Raw genomic sequence first — 23,810 nt, forward strand, 5'->3', positions numbered from 1 at the left:
TGCTTCCTGTTTCTCAACCAGTTTTTAATCCATAGAAGGACTTCCCCTCTTATTCCTTCATAAGAATCATAGAATTGAACGGTGTTGATAACTAATCCACTTGGACTACGAATTTATAAGGTGGATGTGTGCCCTAAGACCTTTTCAGACCACAATGCACTAATATTTACATGGAAAAGAAAAAGATCGGTATATAGATGTAGATTAAATGAAATTATTGAAAAAATCAGAAATTGTGGAAAAGGCAAAACAAAAGCTACAGGAATTTTTTGAAATCAAATTGAATAAGGGAACAGATCTGAATGTGGTTTGGGATGCCAGTAAAGTGTTTATGAGGGTTTTTTAAAATATAGCAGGACAATTTAAACAAGAAGACACAACAGAAAATGCAGAATTTTTTGGACTTGATAAAAGAAAAAGACTTCAAATGAATAAGAGTAAAATTGTCTACAGCATTAAGATTCTGCAGCAAAACGATCAATGATCACTATAAAGGAAATTTAAAGAAATTTGAGTGTTGCAAAACAGAAAACGTTTGAATGGGTGAACAAACCAGAAAAATGTTGGCTGCAAATCTAAGAAATAAGAGAGAGAACTTTCATTATTGCTTTTTATACTTATATTAGAAATCTTAGAAGTATTAGAATTGATGACCAAATAAGAGGTTTGAATGCAGGCAAACAATCCTGTAAACTGAGAGCCTTTTCAGATGACTTAGTAATAATATTAGAAGATCCAGTGCAAACTGTGGAAAGATTGTTGAATAAAATACAGGAATTTGGTGATCTAGCAGGGTTTCAGTTAAGCAAGAGTAAAACAAAATCTTAACAAAAATATGTCCCAAGAATTACAAAACAAATTATCCCAGCTGTCGGGATTCATGGTAGTTAAAAAAGTATGGTGTGGTTGACTAAAAAAGTGGGAGTGTGGTTCATTAATAAAAATTGTTTACTATTTCAAAATAACTATGTAAAGGTATGGAATGAAGTAAAGAAAGATTTGTTGAGATGGAACAGAATGCATTTTTCTTTGTTGGGGAGAGTATCTTTGATAAAGGTGAATGTGCGTCCAAGAATGTTATTTCTCTTCCAGGTGTTGCCAGTAATAAATATCATAACACATTTTACACAATGGTGAAAAGATATCAGTAATTTTATTTGGCAAGGCAAGAAGCCAAGAATCAAATATAAGAATTTACAAGATGCAAAAGAGAGAGGAGATTTAGCTCTGCCAAATCTAAAATTGTATTTTGATGCAACTGTATTGATCACAGAATGGATGATGTTGAACAATACTAGACTGTTGGACCTGGAGAGTTTTGATAGAAGTTTTGAGTGGCATGGTTACTTGTGGTACAATAAAGCAAAGATTCTTAAAGAATTTACAAATCACTATGTTAGAAGGAGTGTTCTGGGTATGGTTGAGATATAAAAGATTTATTGCCAGAGTAATTCTCTTATGGTTGTCCCCAATTGAAGTGTTTGCAAGAAAAGAAGTGAATATGCAGGAGAAATGGCTGGACTATTGTAACCACCTCCAGGCTGGACTATTGTAACTTGCTCTACAAGGGCCTTCCCTTGCAGCTGATCCGGAAATTGAAGCTGGTCCAGAATGCAGCAGCTCGGCTTCTTGGGGTGTGTGTGATTCTTTTCAAGACCATATCACCCCCGTGTTGTGCCACTTGCACTGGCTCCCAGTGGAATTCTGGATCATCTTCAAGGTGCTGGTATTAACCTTTAAGACCCTTCACGGCCTGGGGCTCTCATATCTTTGAGACCGTCTTACCCCATATGTCCCAAGTAGGCCTCTGCAATCGGCAGAGGCTAACTTTCTAACCGTCCCCTGCCCATCAATGATATGGCTGGCCTCTACCTGGGCCAGGGCTTTTACGGCCCTGGTCCCTGTCTGGTGGAACACTCTTCCAGCTGTAGTTAGGGCCCTGTGGGACCTTGGTGAGTTCTGCAGGGCCTGTAAAACTGTGTTATTCCACCAGACTTTTGGGAAGGCCAACCGTGGATTGCCTGCCCCCGCCTGATGCTTGTACCATGCTACGCCATTTCCCCTCCCAGTTTTAGCTTTATGTTCGGATGCAATTGATAATAATTAGTATCGGTTTTATGATGCTGCTGCTGTGCTGTGTTTTTAAAGGTTTTAATGTTTTAGGATTGGAATTTATTATGTATTGTCTTTTGTGGTTGTTGTACACCGCCCAGAGCCCTTCGGTGGTGGGCGGTGTAATAAATTTAATAAATAAATAACAACAACAACAACCACTTCTGTATGCCAAGCAGATGCCATAGACCCAGATCTGTGGGAGGGGGGAATGGAGAACTGCCCTCTGGGTCTCTGGTGTATGCTTGGTGAGTAATAACAATCCCAGTAGACTGCCAGTTGCACTACCCTGTACTTGACCTGTCCACTGCCTGCCAAAACTTAACTGACTGACAGCCACTTGGCTCCATGCTCTCAGCTGTTGAGCAGAAGGTGAGCGAAACTGGCCAGTGTTCAATCTTCCCAACCCCGCCGGGGGAATTATTCTGATGCAGAAGTAGATCATCTCACCCTGTAAACATACTCCTCACTTCGTATTGTCGAAGGCTTTCACAGCCGGATTCAACTGGCTGTGGTGGGTTTTCTGGTTTTACTCCTCACTTGCTCAGCAATATCCTTGGTTGCATTTGAGGAGAACCCAGTTTGATTCCATTTCGTATATTCCTGACCAAGTTCCTAAGCGAGGAATTCTTCAGTCAACAGCAGGGTTGAAAACAGAGAATTGGGTAGAATCTTGGAGGCCATCTAGACCAGCCCTAAGGTCAATGCAGGAGTTGGCAGTCTACAGAGCATATTGAAGAGGCTTCCAGGCAGACTTTGACTGGAGATTGAAGTGTTTAATTTCCCCAGGGTTGCCATGTTAGCTTTCTAGTTGAACCTCACAACAGTATGCCAAGAAAAGCTTGTGGGCATGGAGGAAGTGGATCCAAATATCATGAAGCACGATTCCCTCTGATGCACATCTGGGAAGGGGACAGGTATACCTCTGCCCCAACCAAATCAGCCACATAACCCATGATAAATTGATGAAAGTAGGTATTTGTTTCATAAAGAGCTGCAAGAAAAAAATCAATATACTGGGCCAATGGTTTGAAAATATTGAAAGATCCCAACTCTTTATTCCTAAACAAATACCAGTACATGAGAGAACTGTGATCTCATTAGAGTATTCAGTGATCAGTCATAACCCCCCCCCCCAAAAAACCCCAATGGGGCATCCTGGAGGAGGCAAAACCCCTTAATGTATCTTTGGGAAACAATATATAATAAGTGTTCTCGTTGATTTAAGGAATTGTCCAGTTTTTTCCCCTATTAATCCCAACAAAATACCTTAACAACAATCCTGATGAGACTGCTGTTTTGCTTTGTACCCTGTTGTCCATTTATTTTGATTATTTCTTGGCTATTTTTAGCAAGAACTTCCTTGTTGCTTGTTGTTTAAGTTTTGCCTGCAGAATTAACTAATGATTTGTCTTTGTTCTCTACTGGATGTTTAGGTTGCTCATAACATCATCTGCCTTTTTCTGGGTCCACCAGTCTGCAGTTGCACTGACTTGATTTAGAGTCTTGAGGGAGTCAATTCTTTAGATGCCAACTTGATGCATTGTGCCATAAGACCTCTTCTTTTTCCTAGGTGAGCAGGAAGGACATCCCTATTATTCCCTGTCCACCCCCACCCCCCACCCGGCTTGGCTGGAATTCTCTAGAAGGCTAGAAATACCTCCAAATTCGTAACAGTTGCTGACCATGCTGTGGCCTTCCTGCTAAAATATACCGATCTCCTTTTAATCTGTTTCATAGCTACAAATTAAACATTTAGCCTAGGTAATAAATCATTAGCAGTGTACAAGACTAGATTGAGCCACACCAGAGAAGAAAGGCTGGGTGTGGGGAAACAATTCCCTAAAAGCGCAGGAAGCATGGCTGGCAAAGCCTTGCCAGCATTCCCTGGGGTGCAAAACACCAAGAGCAAGTTGTGCTGGTGAAAAGGCATTGCCAAGAATGGATTTCTCACCACCTGGGGGGTGGGTGGGGCTAATCAGCTGCCAGCAGTGACCCCAGCACTGCAGGCTGTCTCCTCAGTCAAGCCTCTCGCTTCCTCTGAGTAGCAATGGCCTCTCTAATGTGGCCTCTGAACAGCCCCTAGACCACTCATCCATCTCTCTCTCTCTCCCACTCAAAAAAAAAAAAAAAGCCCTGGGAGCAGGACGAGGGAAAGACTTCATTCAAGACTGGAGAGCTCCACTTTTAGTGGGATCAGAAGTCAGGAAGCACCAAATCTGCTGAACGTATGGGATGCTGCCTTCCTATTTGCTTGAAAGTAAAACCGAGTCCTTGTAGAAATGGTTGGGAGGGAGTTTATGTCCCAGTGTAACCCAGTGCAATCTGAGGACATTCATATAGCACCCATTGTAACATTTTATACAAATTTTATGCAAATACCCTTGGTAGTAGTGACTACGTATTGCTGAAATTAAGGATCTTAGGGAAGGGAAGAGCTGTGCATTCACTGCAATTCAGAAAATAAATTTTTAATAAACTCAAAAGTTATGCTGGGTAAAATCAAACAGGGGTAGAAGTTTGTTAAAAATTGAAGGCATAATTGCAAGCAATTCCAATGAGTAGGAAATTCCAAATATTTAAACATGGCTATCATGTCACTCCTAACCATCACTTCTCCAGACTAAACATACCCAGCTCCCTAAGCCTCTCCTCATAGATTCCAAACCTTTTATCATTTTTGGTCACTATCCCCTGGACCTGTTCCAGCTTTTCAATGTCCTTCTTGAATTGCAGTGGCCAGAATTGGACCACTTGGCCAGGTGAGGTCTGTGTTGGACTCTCAATCGTGGAAATAACAGAGACCGTAGGAAAGTCCAAAAGCAGTTTATTCCAGGTGATACGAAGAGTAACAATGCAAAGCAGGATCTGAGCTAGAGAGCTCAGATCCAGGACTTATATCCTTTAATCCCCCCCGTTTCGCCCCACACCAAATGTCCACTAGTTTCTACTACAAAGCTACAAAGAACCTGGGAACCTTTCACACCTCTTTGAAGATGGGGTGGCACCAGGAGATTGACAGGAAGGGAAGAGGGAAACAGGAAAACAATTGCAAATCACACACAGCAAGACATCAAGATACTGACAGGTATGGTCCTGACAGTCTGATCAATGCAGAATAGAGAGGTACTATTACATCCCTTGATCTAGACACTATACTCATGCTGCAGCCCAGAATCGCATTGGCTTTCTTGGCCACCACATCACACTGCTGACTCATTTGTGGCCTACTAAGACTCCCAGACCCTTTCACATGTAGTGTTGTCAAGCCACGTTTCACCCATCCTAAATCCATTTCCTTTTTTCCTGCCTAGCTGTACTATCTTACATTTAGCTCTGTTGAATTTCATAGTTTTGGCCCAGCTCTGATGAGATCATTTTGAATTCTGGCCCTGTCCTTTGGGATAGGAGCTCTCCCTCCTAATTTGGTGTCATCGACAAATCGGATTAACATGCCCTCTAGTCCACCATCTAAGTCATTGATAAAAAATATTGAATAGCACTGGGCCCAGAACAGAACCCTGTGGCACCCCACTAGTCACTTCTCTCCAGGATGAAATTCAGACATTGGCCAGCACCCTTTGGGTTCAGTCAGTCAACCAATTGCAAACCTATCGAACATTAGCATTACCTAGTCCGCATGTTACTATCTTGCTTGCAAGACTATCAAGCAATATCTTGTCAAAGGCCTTACTAAAATCAACATATGCTAAATTCAACATCTACCAATATTGTAAAAAAAAAGGAATTAAGAATAGAAACACATGTAGTTTAGTATTCCCTTCTAAGTATTTACAGACTGTCTGTTTAATGATCTGCCCTGAAAGAAACACAGGCAAGAATACAATTAGGAAAAGAAGCACAGAGTTGGCCAAACCCCAAGAAAAAAACTTGCCCAATGCAAGGAATGAGTGCAAATTAATTATTCGTGATAGAACGTAATATTCCTAGGTTACAGACAATGATCAAAAGTCCATACAGTTCTTGCAAATATATAGAATTGAATACATGTTTATTTTTATTGTATAATACCTTGAAAGTAATTATTATACATGCTTTTTAAGAATTCACATATATGTTCACAATGATTATGGTATTTATTTTACCTAGGTAACACATAGCAATAAGTGAAAGATTGTCTGGAAACTAGTGTCATTACAACAAATATGCACTGAGGAAGAGTTGCGAAAACGCAATTTTAGTGCTCATGTGTTTTGCTTGCTGTTCGTCGTTCTTGCTACCCCTTTAACGCTGCGGCTTTGGACTCATTGCCTCTATATGCTGCGTTTGGAAAATATCATTTGGTGGCAGACACGTTTAGTACATATCAGTGCCTATTGGCGGTATGGTGAGTGAACTGCGGCTTCACCATACTTTGAACTTATTTTCCAGTAAATGTGAATGAATGGAAGTATAACAAGACGCTTGGATTTACTCTATGGATACATGACAATATTAGTGCATTCCCAGCTATTTGGTGGTTGCCTATATATTTGCAACAACTGTATGGACTTTTGATCATTGTCTGTAACCTAGGAATATTACGTTCTATCACGAATAATTAATTTGCACTCATTCCTTGCATTGGGCAAGTTTTTTTCTTGGGGTTTGGTCAACTCTGTGCTTCTTTTCCTAATGATCTGCCCTACAATCTTTCCTAGTATTGAAGTCAGGTTGAGTGGTTAGTAAGTGTTTAAATCCAATTTTTCCTCCTTTTTGAAGATGGGGACAACATTAGCCCTCCTCCAGCCCACTGGGACTTTTCTTGGTCTCCAGGAATTTTCAAAGATTATAGTGGGTGGTTCTGAGAGTACTTCTGCCAATTGTTTTAATACCTGGGATGCAGTTCATCAGGCCTTGGAGATTTGAATTCATTTAAAGTAGCCAGGCATTCCTATACTACCTCTTTATTTATTCTGTGCTGAATTTCCTTACTCGTCTTCAGATCCATTTTCCCCTGAATGAACACTGTTTTCCTTTTGGGAAAAGGCCAAGGCAAAGAAGGTGTTGAGTAGTTCTGCCTTTTCTCCTCCCCGTTAGTTGAAAGTTCTTTAGACAGCCATCCTGGTTTCCTTACACAGCTCCCATTTTTCTTCCTCATTGGAACTTTTTGAAATTGTGCCCTCAAGAGCTCACTATTTAAAAACTCCCATCCATCATGCACTCCCTTCTCTTTTAGAATTCTTAACCATGGGATCACACCCAGTATTGTCCTCAGTTTATTTAAATCAGTTTTCTTAAGTCTCGAATATGTGTCTGACTATGCTTGGCATCCCTTTTCTACCATATAAGAAACTCCAGGAGAACATGGTCACTCCCACCTAAGGATCCTACCACTCCACTAATCAGGTCACATTGTTGGTCAGGAACAGATCTAAAATAGCTGATCCCTTTGTTGCCTCTGCTACCTCCTGTACCATGAAATTGTCTTCAAGGCAAGTGAGGAATTTGTTGGACCTTATAGTTTTGGCAGTTTGACCCCTGAAGAATATCAGGATAACTGAAATCTCCCATTACTACTATTTCTCTCTTTTCTGAATGTTTGGTCATCTGTTCCAGGAAGGCACCATCCAGCTGTTCAGTCTGGCCTGATGGTTTATAATAGACCCCATAATTAGATCACTGTTATTTTGCTTCCCTTTAGTTTTTACCCAGATGCTCTCAACCTGGCTTCCATGATTTAAGTCATGGATCTGCTCACAGGTGTAATCTTCCTTGATGTACAATGCTACTCCTCCTTCTTTCCTGGTTAGTCTAATTCTCTGAAATAGGTTATATCCCTCAATTATTACATTCCAATCATGAGACTCATCCCACCAGGTTTCATTGTTGCCTATTATATCATATTTGCCTTGCTGCGTCAAGAGCTCAAGTTTGTTTATTTTCCATGCTTTGTGTGCTAGTATAGAGATCTAAGCCCATGATTCATTGCCCGTAGCTGCTTATTTAATTTTCCCCCCCTCCCATTGTTTGGGTCTTGAACTATTCACCCAATTCTCTCTATAACCTTCAGAATATTATCTGCACTTGATGAACTCCTGCCCCCTTGAATACTGTTTCCCTCCCCCACATAACTCCTGATAATGTTGCTACCTACAAAAGTGAGGTGCAACCCATCCCTAGCCAGTAGTCCATCTTCATGATACCGCAGACCATGGTCCAAGAAGCCAAAACATTCCCATCAGCACCACCTGAAAGGCTAGTTAGTTGTTCACCTCCAGTATTCTTTTTCCCTCCCTGGGTCCTGTCCTCCAACGGAAAGTAGAGAGAAATTGATGCTCTGTGCATCCATATCCTTCAGCATTCTTCCCAGAGCCTCAAAAACCCTTGTGATGTCCCAAAAGCTACATCTTGCAGTGTCATTTGTTCCCACATGGATCAAAAGAAAGGGATAACTGTCAGTGGACTTGACAATTTTTGTCAGCCTCTCAGAGGCATGATGAATTTTTGCTTCAGTGAGACAGCACACCTCTAGAGACATCTTGTCAGACCTGTAAATCACTGCTTCTGTTCCCCTCAGCAGGGAGACCCCTAACACCACCACACATCTTCTCTGGGGTTTTGCAGAAGCCATTCCATATGCTGAACCTTCTACCACTTGCACATTCTCCAAGGGCTGACTGTTGCTCCTGTGCCTGTTCCTTATCTTCACTGACAAGGGAGAGAACTTCAAATCGATTCTGTAGCTTCAAACTAACAGAATACTTCCTGGTCCCTCTATTTCTATGTGTCACATTCCTGCAATTGCCCACCTCCTGTGTTTGAGAGCTGCTGTCCTCTTCAGAGAGATCCCTGGTGTGTTCTCCGCGCAGTATCATCTGCTCCACTCTGTCCAGGAAATCTTCATTTTTCTTCACAGGCTGAAGAGTAGATACTTGCGCCTCAAGTTGCTGGACCTTCTCTTCCAATTTGTACACGCTGCAGGTATAGCTACCCAAATTTCCTCAAGGTCAAGCCTGTAGCTCCAAGTTACTATCCTGATGAATGTACCGTTGCCTTGACTCTTCGCTATGGCAAGGTTTGTTTCCTGATTGGACTGGATGGTAGAACTATCTATTATCGAAGTCAGTATTAGGCAAACTGAATGTTATTATTTTTCTGTTGCTGTATTTTTAGAGATTGCACCTGCTTTGTCTTCCTTTTTTCAAGTACCTTAATAAATTTGTGTTATTTTAAACAAATCTGTTTCATTCTGTTTTATTCATGATCTCAGGCTTTGGTAACCCCAACATTTATTGGCTGAATGGCTTCACAACAGCCCAGAAAGGATTCCTGTGTCTCAGGTTCTCTGACACGATGGCAATGTGACCCAAGGCTTGTGCATGAGTAGGCCATGGTGCAGTGCATTCTCTATTAATTCAGTAGCCTGGGATTTTTTTACATTAAATACTTTGGTAACCAAGCAGTTGGTAGAATATTAGTCTTTCATAAGGTAGCCAAAGAGTAAAAGTGTTAGCCTGCTAGTTGACAGATCAGACTCTGGAGTGGGGCTTTAGCAGAGAATGGTGCCCAGAAATTCAAGCATGCAGTGGCTGTTCAGTATTCAATGTGGGTCAGAGATGTCTGAGGATGAAGGAAAAATTTATTTGGATAACGTAATCAGTAGGGAGAGGTGTTGGTCTGACAGATACTAGGAACTTCAGAATAAGGTCACCCAGAACTCCGGTCAGTGAAGATGGTGGAGGAATGTAATTCCAGGACCAGCAAGTGCAAGATTTTCAGATATTGCAAACTAATGTTATACTCATGGATTCAAAATCTACAATATTGATGCCACATGAAGGATTACGTTAAAGAGACTGCATGAGAATTTGATTGTGTACCTAATGGAATTAGTTGGTTAAAAGGGAAAGAGGTGGTGGTATCAGAAAAGACCTCTTCTTCATTTCCAGTTCTGCAGTAGTGCAGCTTGCCACTATGTGCGGCATGAACTTGAGGGAACCAGGAGGGCAATGTTTAAGTTTTTTTTAAACTAAATTTTCTGTACTGAATTTAGTGTCTTTCTGTTAACCAGTTTTTTTACATTTATACATTTTTACAATTTTGGCTGATTTTATCTAGAATGGGGAAGGTTGTAACTGAAGAATTCTCATAATAACAGCCTTCTAAGAAGGGTCATATCAGAAGAGGTCCACTTCAGTATGTAAAGCTTAATGTTTATCCTATTTGTGGGTTCTTACAAGCTGTGCAAAATGGTCACCCTGACAATCTCTTTCCACAGTCGGATCATTCAAAACATTTTTTCCCTGTGTGAGATCTTTGATGTTTTTGAAGACTACTACGGTTAGTGAATCTCTTTTTACATGCTGTGCATTCAAAATGTTTCTCCCCTACATGGGTCCTTTGATGTTTTTGAAGATTGCTACTCTGACTGAATCTCTTTCCACACTCTGAGCATTCATAAGGTTTCTCCCCTGTGTGGGTCCTTTGATGTTTGAGAACATAGCTGCTGTAACGGAATTTCTTACCACACTCTGAGCATTGAAAAGGTTTCTCCCCTGTGTGGGTCCTTTGATGTCTCTGAAGACTGCTACTGTCACTGAATCTTTTTCCACACTCTGAGCATTTAAAAGGTTTCTCCCCTGAGTGTGTTCTTTGATGTGTTTGAAGGCTGCCCCTCTGACTGAATCTCTTTCTGCACTCGGAACATTCAAAAGGTTTCTCCCCCGTATGGGTTCTTTTATGTGCATGAAGATTGCCACTGTGACGAAATCTCTTTCCACACTCTGAACATTCAAAAGGTTTCTCCCCGGTATGGGTCCTTTGATGTGTTTGAAGACTACGACTGTGACTGAATCTCTTTCCACACTCAGAGCATTCAAACGGTTTCTCCCCTGTATGGGTTCTTTTATGTGTGTCAAGATGACCCCATTGACAGAATCTCTTTCCACACTCCACACATTCAAAAAGTTTCTCCCCTGTGTGGATTCTTCGATGCTTTTGAAGACCACTATTGTGACTGAATCTCTTCCCACACTCGAGACATTCAAACCGTTTCTCCCCTGTGTGGGTTGTTTGATGTTTTTGAAGACTGCTATTGTCACTAAATCTTCTTCCACACTCTGAGCATTCAAAAGGTTTCTCCCCGGTATGGGTCCTTTGATGTTTTTGAATAGTGCTGCTGTCACTGAATCTTCTTCCACACTCTAAGCATTCGAAAGGTTTCTCCCCTGTATGGGTTCTTTTATGTGCGTGAAGATGGCCCCTTTGGCAGAATCTCTTTCCACACTCTGCGCATTCAAAAGGTTTCTCTCCAGTGTGGGTTCTTTCATGCTGTTGAAGCTGACCCCGTTGACAAAATCTCTTTCTACACTCCAAGCATTCAAAACGTTTCTCTCCCGTATGGGTTCTTTTATGTTCATAAAGATGACCCCTTTGACAGAATCTCTTTCCACACTCAGAGCATTCAAAAGGTTTTTCTCCCGTGTGCGTTCTTTGATGCAGTTGAAGACTGCTACTATGACTGAATCTCTTTCCACACTCTGAGCACTCAAAAGGTTTCTCCCCTGTATGAGTTCTTTGATGCTTTTGAAGATGGCCACTCTGACTGAATCTCTTTCTACACACTGAGCATTCAAAATGTTTCTCCCCTGTATGTGTTCTTTTATGAGTATGAAGATGGCTATTGTGACGGAATCTCTTTCCACACTCTAAACATTCAAAAGGTTTCTCCCCTGTGTGAGTTCTTTGATGCTGTTGAAGACTGCTACTGTGACTGAATCTCTTTCCACACTCTGAGCATTTAAAAGGTTTCTCCCCCGTGTGGGTTCTTTGATGTTGTTGAAGACTGTCACTCCGACTGAATCTTTTTCCACACTCTAAACATTTAAATAGTTTCTCCCCTGTGTGGGTTCTTTGATGCTGTTGAAGATGGCCCCTTTGACAGAATGTCTTCCTACACTCTGAGCATTCAAAAAGTTTCTCCCCCGTATGGGTTCTTTTATGTGCATGAAGATGGCCCCTTTGACAGAATCTCTTTCCACATTCTGAGCATTCAAAAGGTTTCTCCCCTGAGTGGGTTCTCTGGTGCAGAAGGAACTGTGATCTGTATTTGAAGTACTTTCCACACCGAAAACATTTGTGTGCCTTTATTATACTGTGCTTTGAAATATGTATATTACTCTTTCTTCCATCAGCAAATCTCATTCCATTCACTAAGGAGATTAAAGGTTTCTCTCGTGAATGAATTCTTGGCTGTTTAAGAAGGTCTGATTTCTGTGAGAAACTTTTACCACTGTCTGAGCAACTATTTGATTTCTTTCCTTTATGTGTTCTTTGTTGCCTTAGGAGCTCTGCACTATAAACAAACCTCTTTCTGTACTTCGTTTCACAGTGTGTTTGCAAATGGACATCATATTGGATTTGACCTGAGAAGGTCATTCCACATTCGAAGCACTTATATCCTTCCTCAACCATGTGGATTACTTCATGGAAATCCTGCCCTTGGACACCAGTGGGTTTATTCTTCTCAATGTGACTTCCTTTCTGTCTCTTTGGTCTGCCTTGATTCCTGATGTTGCCTTTCACATTTTTATTTTTGATTTCATCTGGCAATAGCTGATGTACTTCCACATCCAAATCTTTCCATGGCTCATCCTCTGCTAGAATAAAAAAAGAAATTCCATTAGTGCACACACAAGGACATCTGATTTTCCTTTCAAGTTCCATCCACATGCAAAATATTTCACTGGTTTTCTTCTTCCTGCAAATTGAATACAATAACAGACACTATAAAGGGACATAAAACCTTGCTGCATCAGAAACGCTTAGTTTGCAGTCTAAATAGAAAATGACCTGTTCCTAACTAGGGGGTTCCTAGATATGTTGTACACCGCTCAGAGCCCTTTGGGGATGGGGCGGTACACTAAATTGAATAAATAACAACAACAACAACAATTAATATACACAGTCCTCACCTGAGTGATATCAATCATAGAATCATAGAGTTGGAATAGACCACAAGGGCCATCAAGTCCAACCACTGCCACGCAGGTACACAGAATCAAAGCACTTCTGACATATGATCATCCAGCCTCTGTTTAAAAATCTCCAAAGGAGACTCCACCACTCTCCAAGGCAGTGAATTCCACTGTTGAACAGCCCTGACAGTCAGAAAGTTCTTCGTAATGTTTAGGTGGAATCTCTTTTCCTGCACCTTGAATCCATTACTCTGTGTCCTAGTCTCTGAGGCAGCAGAAAACAAGCTTGCTCCCTCTTCGACATGATATCCTTTCAAGTATTTAAACATGTCTCCCCTTAACCTTTGCTTCTCCAGGCTAAACATCCCCAGCTCCCTAAGTCTGTCTTCGTAGGACATGGATTCCGGATCGTTTATCATTTTTTTGCCCTCTTCAGGACACATTCCAGCTTGTCAATATCCTTCTTAAATTGCGGTGCCCAGAATTGTACACAGTACTCCAGGTGAGATCTGAGCTATGCAAAGTAGAGTGGTACAATTACTTCCCTCGATCTAGACACTATACTCTTTATTGATGTATCCCAGAATTGCATTGGCTTTCTTGGCTGCCATATCATACCACTGACTCATGTTCAGTTTGTGGTCTACTAAAACTCCTGGATCCCTTTCACATGTACTGCTGTCAAGCCAGGTGTCACCCATCCTATATCTGTGTATTTCATTTCTTCTGCCTAAGTGTAGAATCTTACATTTATCTCTGTTGAAATTTATTTTGTTAGTTTTGGCCCAGCTCTCTAATCTGTCCAGATCATTTTGAATCCTGCCCATGTCCTCCAGGGTATTAGCTACCCCTCCAAATTTGGTATCATCTGCAAATTTGATTAACATACCATCTATTTCATTATCCAAGTCATTGATAAAAATATTGAATAGCACTGGGCCAAGGCAGAACCCTGTGGCACTCCACTACTCACTTCTCTCCAGGATGAAGATGAGCCATTGATGATCACTCTTGGTATTCAGCCAGTCAACCAATTACAAATCCATCTATCAGTCATTGTCTAGTCCACATCTTTCCAAGTTACTGAGCACTCTTTGTGTTCAGTCAGTCAACCAATTACAAATCAATCTAACAGTCATTATCTAGTCCACATCTTTCCAGCTTACTTGCAAGAATATCATGGGGCACCTTGTCAAAGGCCTTACTAAAATCAAGGTATGCTACGTCCACAGCATTCCTTTCATCTACCAAGTTTATCACTCTATCAAGAAAAGAGATAAGATTAGTCTGGCATTACTTTTTTTTGAGACACCCATGTTGATTTTCAGTGATCACATTATTCCATTCCAAGTGAATGTAATTATTCAGTTTCTCTCCTGATAGAATTTGCCTCTCAGAATCAACACTCATGTTCAACTGGAAGGTCTTTTCAAAGGCCACACTTTTTTTTCTCTTTTCCCTGGAGCAGGTTCCCTGGCTAGCAAAGAGGCCTTTATTATTTCGTGTTATGCTTGATCCTTCTTCTTGGGCTGGGATTTCATGGAAATCTTCTTCTTGGGATGAAATGAGTTTATCCCTCTACATGGCTTCTCTCCTTCCTCTGTGGTTCATCTCCATCCCTTTAGAGGCCTTATCAGTATTTTTTTCTACAGGTAACCCTAGTCATCCCTCAACTGTCTCCTCTGCATGTGCTGCTGGAATAGAGACCCAGTCAGCACCTATGCAAGAAGCTATGCCATCAATCACGCACTGCTCATTAGTGAGTGTGTATTTCCTTTATCAGACCTTCCGCCCACCCCCCACTGGTTACAATGTAATCCCAGCTAGTCCCCCCAAATTAGCAGTTTTTTTACTCTGCCTATCTTTTCCCTCCCCAAATATAATTTGAGGAGGAAACAAAGAATTGATTCCCCGCTTTGAGGAAAAATATATTTTCAACAGTGGGAAACTCTGTGACCAAAGGGCATAAAGTTTACAGCTTGTCAAACTTTAACAGAAACCTGATATAAAATGTTTTATCACCCCAAAGGACACTGAAGAGACGAATAAAGGAAAATGCTGGAAATATAAAGTGGATGGCTTTGTGAGGTCATGCAAAAAAAGTTGGAAAAAAACTGGAAAGAGGCACATGCAGAAGTTCAAAATATTTTTAAAATTAAATTCATTATGGATGTTAAAACAAGGCTATTAGTCATATTGCCCAAGGACAGCCCAAGATTTCAAAGGAATTGTTGTGATATGTGACAACAGCTGCCAGAGTTGTATTCGCACCAAAATGAAAGGCAAAAATATATCCTGCCCAAGAAAATTGGGAAAATAAACAAAGAGTATACAGAACAATGACAAAATTAATGAAATTTGGGAATAAGAGTCCTAACCAAGAACTCCAAGTTACATAGAAAATGCAGTATTCATATTAGCTTTTAAAATAACGATAACAGTGAAAAGTAATCAATGTGGTTGAAATAATCTATTTCAACTATAATTTTTTTGGTTTAAAAATATTGAAAATTGTATTGAAAAGGTGTTAAACAGAAAAAATGAATGAATTATTAAATTAGAATTTTATTATAAAATAGAAATTTATAATAGTAACCATGTTTCAATATATATTATCAAAATTTTGTTTATTTTTAAAGAATAGTAAATATTGTTAAATGTTTTATGATTTTATAGAATATTATATTTATTATCCTGCAGGTTCTCTCAGTGTTTAGAACTGTGATTAAGACTAATAAAAAAACAATTATGCTTAAATAGAATAGGGCTACGCCAATAGAAGTTCTGAATATGTGACCTCCAGTCTGTACAACAAATGCATCTTATTACACATGATGTAACAAAAAATCCAGTATGCTAAATACAAATACAAATGAAATAGTAATGGGGAAGGTAAAAAACACTGCTGGAAATTCATCAAAATTTAAGAGCAGTAGAAAAATGAACTGGTGGCCATTTGTTTAATTGTAATGTTTTTGTTTAAAAGTCCCCTGCTTTGTGAGCTCTATATCTCTCTGGGTGGTTAATTGGGATCCACTTCATCGTTGAACGTGCTTGTGTTGTGTCGTTGCTTGTATGGATCTCTAGTATACTCTTTCCCAGTCACGGTGTTGGCAGGGACCTAGAATAGTGTAGACCAAAGCCTCCCGCTCTCCGATCCTCACTCATCTATGCTCGGCAGTGCTGGATTGAAGTGACAAGTGTACCAAGTTTGCCCGTTGACGTGTACCAAGATTGAAGTGTACCAAGTTTGCCCGTTGCAACTCGATATCAAATGACTTTTATCGTGGGTGGTTTCTGGCATCTTATAGAGTAGCTATCTTGTGCTATTGTATCGTCTTCTCTCCCCAAGCACCTGCCTAGCGTTGATTTTGCGGTGCACAGGCTTAGGGCGGTGCTTGGATCACTGTTGGGTGGTTGTTGAATTCACAGTGTCTGGTCACCTTCCCTCTCCGTTTCACCCTGCCGTTCTATCTGTTAAGGGTCAGGGGCAATGTATCAAGTATTTATATTATGGTGTTCAATAAAATATATTGGACTTTGTTGTAGTGCTGAGCCGATTAAAAAAATTGTTTAACCAGCAACCCTCAGAACTTCTCATCCGAACCCAATACAATCCCAGACTTTGAGCAGCTCAAGGAGTAGGAAGGAACTTCACTTGAGATCTTTAAAAAGCAAAGCAACAGGGGGATACTAGACAGCCACGAAAACCCCTGCCCATGAAGATACCATAAACTACATATTTAATATACTACAATATAATCCCTTTGAGAGATAAAGGACATGAAGTCCAGAAGCTATACATCCCAAGATAGGTCTGCTAACTGACCTCACATACGATCGGGACAGGAATAAAAGGGAGGCCAGCAAAGGCAAGCACTATGCTCTTTTCTGACCCACACAAATTCACAATTCGAGAAGATCTCACCTGAACAATCTGTATTCCTGATACAAAAATGTCAAAGGAAACAAAACACATGGCAATCATCAACACATCTGAAATGCCGACCACAAACCCAAATTTTTCAAATGACAATATGGCTATTCATGAGAGGCTAGATATGATACTAGAGAAACCAGACAGTTTCCAAAAAGAAAATAAGAACAAACTAGAACAACTAGAAACAGAGACTCACAATCTCAAGAGAGACAATGCAAAGCTACATAACCTGGAAGCTACAATGACTAACATCACATTAGGACAGCTGGAAATACATAAGACACAGAATGATGATCAATAAAAAAAACCTACAGACGTGTGCGAAAGCACAGGACTTTTTATACAGCAATACAAAGCTCTCAAAGAACACAACATAGCCAAGCAAACAAAACACCCCCTAGATTCAATAAGACAACAAAATTACAACACCTAAACACATGACTGATCCAAATCTCCAGAATATACTATCTTGCAATATCAATGAACATATCTAACAACAGCAGCAAGAACAGTGATAGCCAGATATTGGAAAACAAAAGAATTGCCTTCATATGATGAATGGCTGTTAAAAATACAGAACTACAGAACAGCCGACAAATTGACAACTCTTATTCACAAAAAATGCCTCGACCGTTTTTATAAAGCATGGGATCCTTTTACAATTATTATTAATCTATTTACCTATGTATTTATTTATAATTATTATCGCACATTTATAATTGTATTTTCATAATGTATTTGTGTACCAAAATCTTAAAATACTTTTCCTTGTGTAACTATTACTTATATGTGTAAACTACATACCGGTAGTTCTTAGTAGATGTGGTAGATCTTACTCTGTCATTACTAGAATCATTCTAAGTCAGAATGACTGTTAATTTAGATGTATTCCAAATAATAAAATAAAAATGAATTTAAAAAAGAACTGCGATTAAGACAAGATCCATATGTTGTTCTTTTTTTCTTACTTTCTGTTATTAATGGTTTTTTAAAAATATATATATAGAGAGGCGTGCTTCATTCCAAAGGCAGGAATCTGGACCTTTGCAACCTATGAAAAATCCTTACCCAGAGTGGCCACACTCTTGTAGTTCTCCAGCATGACTTCCATGTAGAGACCTCTTTGATCCGGATCCAGCAGGGCCCACTCTGCCTCAGTGAAATACACGGCCACCTCCTCGAAGGAAACTGGAGACTGAAAGAACAAAAAAAGATTCCCTTGTCCGAAATCATGCCAGGCAGAGACAACATTCTGGAAGGGGGATTCTAGGAGGGTAGATGATGGAAAGCTCGGTATGTGTATAAGGAGTGGCATTCAGAGGGTCTTGCCTGGACCCCTCAGATCCAACTGCAGGAGAAAAGCCCCTCAAGAAAGCATGGGGAACCCAGGCTGCCCCCCTTCCTCCACGCTTATCTCCCCTACCTGGACTGGAGGTGCTGCTGCTGTTTCCACACCCCCGCAAAGAAAACGGATCAACACTGTGTCTTCACTGCCTGCGAGGGGGAGAAAAGTGGAAGAAGGGGTAATAGCCTACACTTGCTATTCTGTTTGTTATAGAAGACATGCTTCATGAACCCATTCCCGGGCTATGAAACCTTGCATCATGTACCCTCAGAAAGAACTGTAACATTTTGTAATCTGTTGTGGGAAAGGCAGAAGAGAAGTATAATATACCCATCCGTCTTGGGGGGTTATAAATGTCATTGACACATTTCAGACTTCTGTGATACTTGAAACTTGTCCTGTGAACTCTGGAGCTCAAAAACATGAGAGCACCTCTGCTTCATCAATCCAAATGCTCAGGCATGTTCTTCTCCCACTAGCTGGGCCCTTACGTAAGCATGGCCAGTGTGGTGTAGTGGTTAAGAACAGGTGGATTCTAATCTGGAGAACCAGGTTTGATTCCCCATTCCTCCACCTGAGTGGCAGAGGCTTATCTAGTGAACCAGATGTGTTTTCGCACTCCTACATTCCTGCTGGGTGGCCTTGGGCTAGTCACGGTACTTTGGAACTCTCTCAGCCCCACCTACTTCACAAGGTGTCTGTTGTGGGGAGAGGAAGGGAAAGGAGCTTGTAAGCCACCTTGAGTCTCCTTACAGGAGAGAAAGGTGGGGTATAAATCCAAACTCCTCTTCATCTTCAGGATGATGTCAGAAAAAGAGGGAGGTGAAAATGGCATTGCATGGCATCTCACCATTACATCTGGCTAAAAACCCAGATGAGACTTTGGCACACCTGGAAACTCAGTGTAATACTAATAAGTTTCCAAATTATCTACTGACCCACTAATGTCACACCCAGGGTCTGGGCCAAATGCGACATCAACATGACATCATATCCATCCCAAACCCTTTCCCAGCTGTGCTGGGGAAACCATACCACAATCTGACATTACTAAACCAACATCCTATTTCCAGCAGTGGCTCATCAGATGTCTTGACAAGCATGAGCACAAAACAAAAATTCCCACACTGTTCCTGGCCCCCAGAAACTGAATTTCAGAGCATGCCTCCCAGAATGTACAAGCTATTTAAGATTTGTCTACCATTTCTTTTCAGCCACTTTGAGTCCCGCACATGGAAAAAAGATTGGAAGTAAATATTGTAATCAATGTGAAGAATTGCTTCCATGAATTTGTCCAAACCTCTTTTACTGGCATCACAATTAGTGAACACAAGTGGCAACCCACAAGGATTTATTGGAGGCATTTCATTTCCTATCTCCCACTATTTATTCTTTTCATTTTCTGAAAATCCCCATAGCCTGTCCTTTTTTCCTGCTTCCTTCTCTCCTTCTAGGGTTACCAACCTCCAGGTGGAGTATGTAGATCTCATGTAATTATAATGGATCTCTTAGTTACAGAGATCAGTCCTTCCTGTACGGTTGCAAGTTCCAATTAGAGAACTTCTTGAAGATGTGGGGTGGAGACTTCATGTGGTGAGGATTTGTGAGGAAACAAGGTTAGCAGGGTATAAAGCTACAGAGTCCATCCTCCAGGGCAGTCATTTTCTCCAGGGAAATTGATCTGGAGAGCCATTGCAATTCCAGGTGATCTGAAGCCTCCGCTCAGAGGCTGGCAACATTAATTCCCCTGGAGAGAATAGCTGCTTTGAAGGGTGTTCACCAGGTGCTCAGGAGCAGCAGCAGCAGCAGGCCACTGCTTTCACATCCTGCACGTGAGCTCCCAAAGGCACCTGGTGGGCCACTGCGAGTAGCAGAGTGCTGGACTAGATGGACTCTGGTCTGATCCAGCAGGCTCTTTCTTATGTTCTTATGTTAAGTCTATGGAATTATACCCATCTGAGGTCCCTCCCCTCCTCAAAGCCCGCCAGCTCCAGATGCCACATCTCCACAAATTTCCAAAGAAATTTCCACACGATTTCCTTCACAGCCAACTAACCTTTATACTATCTTAAGTTAACTTTCCCACTTCCCCCAGCAACCTCTACTTTGGAAAACTGAGGCCTAGTTGTGTGGCCAGCGGGCAGGCCCACTTGCATGGCAGGGAACCATGAAGGACTTGTTGGATGGAACCTCACTATTTCCTCTTTTCCTCCCCCTGACAATCCCTATATCCTCTTCAATTTTCCTGCCTCTTTCTCTCATTCTCGACCATTCACCACTTTGCCATTTATCTGGCTCCTGTTTTAACCTATTTTTGTTATATATTTATTTCATTTTATCCTACCTTTTTCCACAGTAGGGACCAAAGCAGCTTAAATTATTCTCTTTTCCTCCTTTTTCTCTACACGGTTAACCCTGTGGGGTAGGCCAGGTTCAAAGTACACCACTGGTCCAAAATCACCTGGTGAGCAACCGTGGGAAGATGGAGATTCAAACCTAAGTCTCCCAGAGCTTAATCTGAAGCTCTAACCACAGTGGCTTTTATAGAGTGGCTGATGTTGAACACTAGCAAGCAGCCAGGTCTAGTTGAATCACGCAGATTGGATGGTATCAAAGCCAGAAGCTGCTGCCTGGCCTAGAGTTGCCAGTCTTCAGGTGGGAGCTGAAGTTTCCCCAGAATTAGAAGTGAATCCCACACAACAGGGATCAGCCCCCTGGAGAAAATGGCTGCTTTGGAGGGTGGACTCTATGGCATTATATTCAGTTGAGGCCTTTCCCGCTTGTAGTCGACCCACGTGGTCAGCGCAAGAACGAGACGAGACGCGGAGATAACATCTGGTGGAGATCGCCAGCAGCGGGAGACTGAGTAACCTGTTCCTAGCTTAGTCTCCCGCAATGCGGTTCTTGGCACCTTTATTGTTATTCTATCAAGTAGGGAGGGAGGACCGGGGAGTTCCGGGATGCGGGAGGCGGGAGGTCCGAGGAGATCATCATGTGATGCATGATCTCACCTGGCTCACGTCATGGAGAGGGGAGCGTAAGCTGCCTGAGCTCCATCACTCACCTGGGGCAAGACCATTGTCCCTAAGTACCGTGATTGAGCCAGACAGTTCGTGACCCGTGACTCATGGGGGGATGAGGAGTGGGGGTGCGGTGCGACCGGCAAGGCCGTAGGTCCGTTGGCGTCCCAACGTTCTACCACGGTGCTGCTGGGTCGGCAGTGCATTACTACACCCCTCCCCAAATCCTGCCCTCCTAAGCCTCAACCACAAAACTCCCAGGAAGTTTCCAAGGTGTACAGACAACCCTAACCAGGTTTGGATCCAGAGTCCTCCCTCAAAAGCCAAAATACGTCAGGAAAGGGCTCTGCCCCTGCCGTTTACTGACACAACACAGTCACCAGATTTAAGATTCAAAGATATTCAAAGTTTTGACTGACTTCACTATCCAAATGTAAGGTTTAGAGATTCAAGTTGAAGGAAGAAGTGTCCAATTTCCTAACTAGAACTCTCTACCCATTGAATTCACTGGGTGCCCCAATCCCATCCAGGCATAATGTGTTCTTACTACACGAGGGGGCATCTTGAGCATGTTCCTGGACTTGTGACTGAGAGCCTTCCGTAACAGATAACTCAGCTTCCATCTTCACGAATGGATCCCACATCTGAAAAGCAGCAAGGGAGACAAGTAAGAGATGGAATGGAAGACACCAGAAAATAGATCCTGCCCCACTCCCAAACTCTACACCTTTCCACCAGCAGACTGGTGGGGTATTCTTTCAACTTTAGCAAATTATCTGGAGGGATAAGAAAATCCCTAGGAAAAATTGGCTGCTGAAGCAGCTTCTTAAATCTCCCATTTGAATAATTAACACCTACAAAAATATCAGACAGGGAAGCATTAGGAGGTCACAAACCATTGCGTGACTTGGACATACCTGGAAAGAAAAGTCCTCACCTGTTCTGCCTGCCTTTTCTCCTCTACCTGACTCAGGAGGAAACCTTCGGCCAGGGCCACTGCCTGGGAACTGGTCTCTGGCCCGCATCCTCTAACCCAGCGCTGCATTTTCTGGGGCAGGATGGTCAGGAACTGCTCCAGGATCACCAAGTCCAGGATCTGCTTCTTGGAGTGCCTCTCTGGCTTTAGCCAGCGGTTGCAAAGTCCATGCAGCTGACTGCAAACCTCTCGGGGTCCGTCAGCCTCATAGTAGTGGAACTGCCGGAAGCTTTGACAAAGTACTTCTGTGTTCATGAGTTCCTGATCCCAGATCTCTGGCACAGCTGTCTCCTGGAATTCAACAGCAATCCCAGGTTGGATGAGATGGGGGCCTTTCCTTGCTCTCTTGCCAGGTCCAGGTCCTTCTGGGTCCTGCTGTTCCATCTCCTCCCCCTTCTATCGTGTTGCCTTCAACTGTGAAAAGACGGTTTTACTCAAAGTACTGTCTGGGGTGGGTGGGTGTGGAGACAGAAAGCAATGTGCTGCAAGTAGAACAAAAGGTAACAGAGATATTATTATTATTATTTATTAGATTTACTTTAGTAGACTGCCCAGAGGGCTTTAGTAGACTCCCCAGAGGGCTCTCAGATATGTGATGGATCAGAACAGATGGGGGGGAACAGGAAATAGCCCCCCCACACACACACACCTTTCTTTAATTCTTCTGGGTATGTGTCCAACCTGCAAACCAAGAAATAAACCGTTTCTTTATTCCAATGGGGGTGCGAAGATTGTCTTCTATGCGAGGGGCAATGGGAGGTTTTGGCCCTGAAGGCATGGCTTCCCTCCTCCTCTAGAGACCCTCCTTTTACCCCCTCGGAGCCTTTCTGCTCGGGCCTTTGCCCACTACGGAATGAAGGGACGTTCCCTACAGACTCAACAACGACTGAATGCCCCTCCTTTGCACGTGCAATGAATGTTGCGGGGAGCGCAGATCCCGGGACTGCCCCTTTTACTCTTTTCCCTTCGAGGGGGGAGGCCTGGACATTTATTCTCCCCCCCCCCCCCCCACATCAGATTGCTGCTCTCGAACTAGCCATTCGCCCTGGAAAGGTCCCGCCGGGGGAATCTGTCTCCAAACACTCCTCTCATCCCCATCCAACCCTTCCTTCTTCCCAGTCTTTCCTTGACTCACAACCCACCCCGAACAAGAACTCATCCAGAGTCTCCCACCAACCTGCCCTGCAAATGTCGATCTCTCGCAAGGCCTCTGCAACGAAGCGAGGGGGCTGGACCTCATCACCCTCAAGCCAGGTGCAAAGGGGAGCCCGAGACGAAGCGGCCCCACAGGCTTTGCAGTGGGGGGGGGCGCCCTCCTGGACCGCCCCCCCCCCTTTGATTTCCCTTCCACCCACCCCACATTTCCCAGCCTCGCTCACCCCCAGCCAGTCCCGGGACTCCCCTTTACTCACCCGGAAGGAACTGCTGCGGCTGAGGTCAACCAACGCCGCTTTCCCGCGTGTGGACTGGTTTCCTACCCCCTTCCCTAGCGGCCTTT

General features: G+C 42.5%; 2 protein-coding genes across 3 annotated transcripts in view; both read right to left on the bottom strand.

Moving 5' to 3' along the window:
* The window catches only part of LOC125428587 (zinc finger protein 883-like), a 1,608,225-nt gene that overhangs the window by 1,559,410 nt on the left and 25,005 nt on the right, over positions 1–23,810 (bottom strand). The gene's annotated exons all lie outside the window — the stretch shown is intronic.
* Positions 7,196–23,810, bottom strand: part of LOC125429248 (oocyte zinc finger protein XlCOF6-like) — a 36,698-nt gene continuing 20,083 nt past the window's right edge. Inside the window, exon 6 of the mRNA XM_048490185.1 lies at positions 7,196–11,846. Coding sequence (XP_048346142.1) covers positions 10,339–11,846 — 1,508 coding nt within the window. The 3' untranslated portion in view covers positions 7,196–10,338. The remainder of the gene's footprint in view (positions 11,847–23,810) is intronic.

Source organism: Sphaerodactylus townsendi, linkage group LG03 (genome assembly GCF_021028975.2).
Source record: "Sphaerodactylus townsendi isolate TG3544 linkage group LG03, MPM_Stown_v2.3, whole genome shotgun sequence".
Classification (NCBI taxonomy): Eukaryota; Metazoa; Chordata; class Lepidosauria; order Squamata; family Sphaerodactylidae; genus Sphaerodactylus; species Sphaerodactylus townsendi.